General features: G+C 59.2%; 1 protein-coding gene across 5 annotated transcripts in view; it reads left to right on the top strand.

Annotated features, from left to right (window-relative positions):
• PHC2 (polyhomeotic homolog 2) overlaps positions 1 to 4,746 on the top strand; it is a 40,591-nt gene extending 35,845 nt beyond the window's left edge. For 4 of the 5 annotated variants that reach the window (XM_025203641.1, XM_025203639.1, XM_025203640.1 and 1 more), the window contains exon 14: positions 3,932 to 4,746. In XM_025203641.1, coding sequence (XP_025059426.1) covers positions 3,932 to 4,258 — 327 coding nt within the window. In that variant the 3' untranslated portion in view covers positions 4,259 to 4,746. The remainder of the gene's footprint in view (positions 1 to 3,931) is intronic. The other variant, XM_025203644.1, reaches the window with a different exon arrangement.
• The last annotated feature ends 2,128 nt before the right edge of the window (positions 4,747 to 6,874 follow it).

Below are 6,874 nucleotides of genomic sequence, written 5' to 3'. Positions count from 1 at the left end.
CCCCCCCGTGCCAGGCCCCAGCCTTGTGGGCAGTTATTAGCACAAGGCCTTCCCGTAGTTGCCCCCTTGCCCCCCCATGGGCAGAAGCACGAAGCCCCCGTGGCTGCCGATTCCCTGTGGCACGAAGAAGTTTGACCCCCACGAGCGCTGGGTTGTGGGGCCTGTGCTTCCTTAAGCCACGTATTACGCTGCTCCCACCCCTGTGCGCTGCTAGGCCAGCAGCCAGGAAGGGCAAGCCCGAGCGGCTCGTGTCCCAGGGCTGCACAGGAGCTGCAGCGCTTTGTTCCCCACGATGATTTCATGCCAGGGGAATGCAGACGCCAGCCTGTCCCTCTGACACCCGGCACTTAAGGTGGATCGCGTCGGGGCAGGTTGGGGCTGGCCTCCCCTTGTCTCCGGCATCCATTAGGAGGAGCAAAGCTCTGGACGGGGGATACTGGAACCTGCTTGTTTGAGGGGAGCGAGGGGACTGCCAGCTCTGCAATCGGCTCCCGCGGGGCAGAGCTGTAGGGAGAGAAGTAGGATCTGGGGGGATGGGGAGGACACATTTAGTGAGCTCGTGGCTGCATCTTGGCGAGAGGAACTGAGGTGAGGAGTCAAGGGGGCAATTCTCTTCCACATCATGTAAAGAGAGAGCGAGGGCAGGGAGCAGCTTCGAGGCTGTCACGGGCACCCAGGGGCAACAACAGCTCTGTGCCTGCAACACAGCACCGGTGAGTGAAGCCTGTGGCCAGGCCCTGGCCCTGGCAGCATCCTGCCTCCCAGCACTGCTGTCCCAGGGACCACGGCCTACACGCGGCTGGCGGGGTGCAGAGGACAAGCAGGCTGTTAGTCTGTGCCCGGCTGGCGGGCTGTGCGCGGGGAGAGTGTGCAGAGCGGTGACAAGAGCTGTTTGCCACGCACTGTGCCGGGTAGAGAGGGCCCCAGACCCATGAAGCAGGGGAGAGAACGGATGCTCACCTCCCAGTGCTGTGAACCGGGGCACCCACGTGCCGTTGGGTGCTTCCAGCCTCACAGTGAAACCCGGGCTCCTCTCTGGGCTGGGGGATCCCCGCTGACAGAAGGTGGCAGCTCGCCACTTCCTTTCCTTTTCTGTTCGTGACAAGGAGTTTAGCAGATTCACAGGTTTGCTGGACTTTGACGGCTGCGCGAGCGCTTCTGCTGGGCCCTCTGCCAGCACCCGTGCGTCGCAGCTGGGGCACCGGGCCAGTCGCCACAGCCCTGCCCAGGCTGGCTCCGACCCTCGTAAGCAGCCAGGCGAGCATGGCCGTAGCTGGCTCGGATGCAAAGTGATTGCCACCAGCTTTGACATCTCTCGATCCGTCAGATGGCCCTTTCCCAAGGCGTTGGTCACCGATCGCTGGCAGTCTTGGACATCTCCTTTGCTCTTGAAACCAGGCACCAGAAGGCTCCTTCTCCGCAGATCCAGCATTTCTCACGTGACATGATCTCATTAGAGCTCGGTGAGAAGCCTTAACCACCCGCAGGCCCTGGCGTCCCCTGCCTCATGGCTATGCCACGCAGCCCTGCAGCCTTCTGCTTGTTCATCTCATCCAGGCATCCTCTACCTCGCTCTGTCATTCATTTAGCCAAGGCTTTCGTCAGAGACCAGCCCTGCACCCTGCGGTCCTGCTCTCAGCTCTCAGGAACGCCTCCCCCTGACCCGGCTCTTTCCAGGCTCTGCCAGCACCTCGCCTCCCTCATCAGTAACGGAGCATCCAGGGAAACCGAAGTGTTTGGCCAGAGGCGTCCACCTTTCTGGGGCTGCGGTCAGGTCAGGGGCCGTTCCTTCTTGCACAGAAGGAGCCAGTGCAGACAGCCGGAGCACTGCAGCAGGGGTGGCGTATGTGATGTTGGTAGAGAAGCAGGTGAGTGAACCCACATTGTCTGCGATGACGTTGTCTGCATTGGTGAGGGGGCGCCACTCGCATCTGGGGCTGGAGCAAGATCTGGCGCCTTGGAGAGAAGAGTCAGGTAGCCTGTTGCTGGAGAGATGCCGTGTGAGGCTGGGGGCTACCGGTCAGCCAGGACACGTTTGTCCCCCATGGCTATCTTGAGATGGCCACACTTCCAGAGGTATTTCATGACGTGTCTAAGGTGTTCAAGCTGAGGCCTGTAGGTGACAGCCAGAAGGACTCTGTTGTCCTTGTCTTGGATTGATATTGCAGCAGGGCAGAGCAGGGCTCGGAGTTCGGCTCTGTGGCTTTGAGTGGCTGCGGTTTTAGGGTGGTGTTGAGACTGTAGGAGTCCTTGCTCCAGATCCTTAGGCGTGCATCCTGGCCAGAGGGATCAGAGCAGATACGGTGGTAACGTAGAGCTTGGCTGGAGACGCTGGACCTAGCAGCGTGTTCGGGATGAGAACTACTGGCGTGGAGGTTGCTGTAGTGGCCGGTTGCTTTCCAACACTATGTGGAGGTGAAGTGACCATCACAAATTTTCACGGTGGTGTCCAACCAATGAATATGCTGAGGGGAGTCAGTTTGACGGGGTGGGGGGGAATCGTTCGGATCCTCTCTGTCAAGACTAACCTGTTCTTGAACATTTCCAGGCCTCGGGAGTCTGCACCTTTTCTAGGCAGCCTGTTCCAGTGCTTTACTGCCCTCAGAGTGAGGAAATCCTTTCTGATTGCCAGCCTAAATTTTCTCTGTTATAGTTTGAGGCCTTTGCTCCCAATTCTGACTCCTTCAGCCACAGGGAAAAGTCTATCTCCATCCGCCGTATAGCAGCAGTTTGAGGTCTCCCAGCCTGTCCTTGAAAGTCAAGCTTCCCAGACCTCCCAGCATTTTTGTCCCTCTCCATTGGACTCGTTCCGATCTGTCCACATCCTTCTTGAAGTGTGAGGCCCAAAGCTGGACACGGGATGCTAGGTGAGGCCTCACCAGCTGCAGGACAATGTTAGCGCGCTCCAGGCCACTGCTTGGCTATGCAGACGGCTTCGGGTCAGCACTGAGGCTCTGCACATTTCCAGCTCCTCTGCACATCCCCGCTCTCGTGTTCAGGTTTCTGCCCACTGTAAAAACAGCAGGGCTGGACCAAGGGGGCTTTTGCATTTGGCTTATTCCCGTGTGATTGATAACACTGGGTAAGACTTAGAAGGGAGGAAGGAATCTCAAAGCACCTCTGGTGGCAATATCAGTATGTAAGCCCAGGGTGTGAGAGCTGCCCGGCTCCATCGGATTTCCTGGCACTTGGGCAGCCAAGTGTCGCTGGCTACAGCACGGGGGTCTTGCCTGCTGCTCCTGGGTGAGGGCAGGTGGCCGAGGGGCCACGTGTGCATGTGCTGACTCCTCCCAGGAGTCAAATACCCAGACAAGTGCACACCAACAAGGGGGTGGCATGGGCCGAGTAGAACACCCCCCCATTACGTCTGCCCCTGCCGCCCCCCGAAAGCAGCACTCAGCCTCCCGCTGGCTGCAGTGGGACAAGCTCAGACCCACGGCAATTCACTGCGTCCGCTGCCGTCAGCTTGCTCGTGCTCGGCCCCAGCCATGCAGACTTGGCAAACCAGGCCAACAGAGACCCCGCGGGTCCTTACGGTCGTCTCCACTCACATCAAAGCATCAGAGGTGAGCGCCACGGTCCTGCTAGCCCTGTGGCCCCTGGCCTCATGTGAAGGCCAAGCACCCGGTTTTGTGCCTTGGTCCCACTCTAGTGCTTCCTGGCTGGGGACTTGCTTGGGTACCTGAGATGCCCAGCAGCCAGCAAGCTTCAGAGCCCTGCTTCCGCTTGCTGGTGCTGGCTAAGCTCCACACGGGTGGGCAAAGGGAGGGTGCAGCCAGGCCTGGGTGCTGAAGGCTACGGCACTCCCCCTTCACGGCTAGTTACCCAAGTGGGTATGGCCAGCCACCGCACAGCAGGATGGATGCCCTGCGCTCTGCTGGCTGCTCCAGGCTGCAGCTGTGTCCAGCTGTGCCCCCTCTGCTTTGTACAGTGGCCTGCGTCCAACCCGCACAAGTTGCATCGTCCCTTCCACCTCGCTCGTGCATCTAATGGGCTCGTGATTTCCATGTGCACCTGGAGAAACTGCCTGGAGCTGAAGCGACTTACCCAGTGGCACAGCGTGAGTTCGTGGCAGAGGCCTGACGCCGAGCCCACTGGCTCTCATCCACAAAGCCACCGCAGGGGCCTGGCTCGAGCCTCCGGTCACCTCACAACAAAGAGTCCGGGGCGGGCAGCCTCTCAGGAGTTTGCATGTACAGTTTATTTTTTTCACAACAGAGAAATACAAAGAGCAAAATTCTTTTTCTTTTTGTCCTGACGCCGGCCGGTCAGTTGGCTGGATTTTAAACATAATGCAAACTTTCCATTGGGAAGCCACAGCCTCTGCAGGGCTTCTCACTCACCACAATGCAAGACAGAAACAGGGGAGGGGGGGCTTTTTTTTTCCTTTTTCTTTTTTTAATAAGGTATTAACTAGCTCTAGAGACATGTGGCCTGGATTCTCATATAGAAAAAAAAGGAAACAAACAAACAAAAAAAGAGATGTGTTAACAGTATGTATAAGAGGCCTATTTACACGGTATTAACATGCTGACAAAAAAGGTTACAATATTGAATATCGTACAACATCACGTCAGAAACAAAGAGCAGGGGACAGGGCCGAGGAATAAAAAGAGGTTCAAATTAATAAACAGAGGAGTAGGCAATAAACAAACAACCTGGTAAAACAATGATATAGTTAAGGCTTAAAAAGTGTATAAAAAAATAACACAGTTAATATCCAAAACGGAACCGAAGCGTACATAATATATATGAGTTTTGTCTAGTCTTTCTGGGAGGTGGGGCTGTTCTTCCTTCTCTGTACACAGGTCCTATGTACACGCGCTCAGGGCGGGCATGGCTTTGCAAGCAGGGCTGCGGATGTGGAGAGGAGCCAGTCTGCTTGCCAAAATTGGGGAGTCCGTGTCACCTGCGTGGGGGGAAACTCGGACTGCGGAGTCAGTGCTGGGGGCCGAGAGGCGCGTCCCCTCCCCTGGGGGCAGGAGGACCTCTTCTGCTTTTAAAGACCCCTGTGGCTGGAGGACCCGTCTTCTGGTAGGTCCTTTGCAAGAGACCTGGCACAGCCCCGCTAGGATTGGGGGTGGGGGGGAGTGTGTCTCACACCAAGGCCTGGGAGAGGCTCAGCTGGAGAACCAGCGCCTGCAGCCAGTGCCACAAGCTGGGCTGCAGTGGTGCTGGGCTCTCCAGCAGTCAGGGTGGGCACTGCCCCCCTGCACCTCCTTATTGCTGCATCCCCTTCCCTGGGACTGGAGGGGGCTGTCGGCAGCTCTGCTTGGCCTCCGCAGAGGTGAGGCGGGCACCTGGTGCCAGTCACCCTCAGCCCAACTGCCCCGAGAGCCAAAGTCCACCAGGTGTGGCCGGTACAGTGAAGGGGAAGACAGACACGGCCCAGGACAGAGCGAGCACCCCCCTCTGAGCACCCAGGGCAGAGCAGGCGAGACGGTCCTTGGGTCCCAGGTGCAGCAGCGGGAGATCTGTTCCCCGCTGATCCCTGTGCTCATTCAGGAGAGCGCCAGCCTGTTCCACGGACCCTGGGAGCTGCGTTCGTACTTAGACTCCCCCAAGAGCCTGCCCTCGCCCTCCTGAGCCCGTGGCAGCTGGGTCAGCCCCAGCTGATCACAACTGCAGGCCCCAGCAGAGCTATACTGACCACAGCAGTATTTGGAAACAGCCGCTTTGCCCTGCTCAGCCATTTTCAATCTGGATTCTAGCATGGAGAGAGCTGGGTTATGGGTGGGTTATGCTCAACCAGTCAGACCACATGCAGCTGGGCGCTGGGACCCGGTTTGAACATGGCGGGAGGTGGCTCAGCTTGTGGAGAGGGTTCGACGGGGATCAAAAGTGGTTTTGATGCGGGGCTGGGCTCAAAGGACCCTGTGCCTGACCCCGGAGGCCTCCTGCTCACTGCCGGCAGCCACCCAACGCGCGGGCTGCCCTGGCCAGCTGGTCTCCGGGGCTCTCCACACCATCAGCAGTTTCTCCTCATCCCAACCACAATAGGGAGGTGCAAGCACAACCTGCAAGAGCCATCCAGCCACCCCCAACCTCCATGTCTGCAGGGCCTGGATGCTGCAGTGGCCCAAGGCCTGGCTGCTTGTGGGGTGGCACCTGGCAGCCGGACCAGACAGGCATGTTGTGACTCCTCTGGCAGCGCAGGGGATGTGCCCTGGAGCTGTGCCAGGGACACAGACAATGGAGAGGAGGGGACCTAGTGCGGAGGGGCTGGGGCACCACCTGCTCAGGGCTCCATCATCCTGCACGTCTCTGGGGCACGGAGACATTCCTGGTCTGCAGCCCTGTTGGCAGAGGGCGCAGGAGGGCTACTGGCTTCACAAAGAGCTGGCTCCCCTTTCACGGGCACTCGCTTCCTGTCCTTCCGTCCCCACGCCGCCTCGCTCAGCTCACTCGGGGCAGCTCACATAGCTCAGCACCCGCGGGGAGCAGAATCATGCTCATGCTCCCCTGTCCCGGGCACATGCATCTCCCCTGAGCACGGGCCTGCAGACAGCTCTAGTTACACCAGCAGGGCCGGGGGGCAGGATGTGAGCGGCTACCAGCCCCAAGCTCCCACTTGTAGCTCTCTCCTTCACACCGTGCCCGAGCGCCTGCCCCACTCGTGCCAACGTGGCAGGGAGAGTGGTCTAGGAGGGGTGGGGCTGCTCCCAGGCTGGCCGGCTCCTGGGTCGGCCAAACGCTGCCCTGCACACGGTGCCCTCCCTTGTCTCTACCAAGGAGGCACGGCTGGCAGAGACCCCTGTCCACAGCAGGCCATGCCCTGTCTGGATCGGGCTGGAGGTTGCCTGGGTCAAACAGAAGGAAGCACGGCACACTGGGACTCCAGCCCTCCGCGGCCACGGCCACGGCCACGGCCACG

This window comes from Alligator sinensis, unplaced genomic scaffold (genome assembly GCF_000455745.1).
Source record: "Alligator sinensis unplaced genomic scaffold, ASM45574v1 scaffold512_1, whole genome shotgun sequence".
NCBI lineage: Eukaryota > Metazoa > Chordata > Crocodylia > Alligatoridae > Alligator > Alligator sinensis.
The sequence above is the reverse complement of the archived record's forward strand: the minus strand, read 5'-3'. Positions and strand labels throughout refer to the sequence as shown.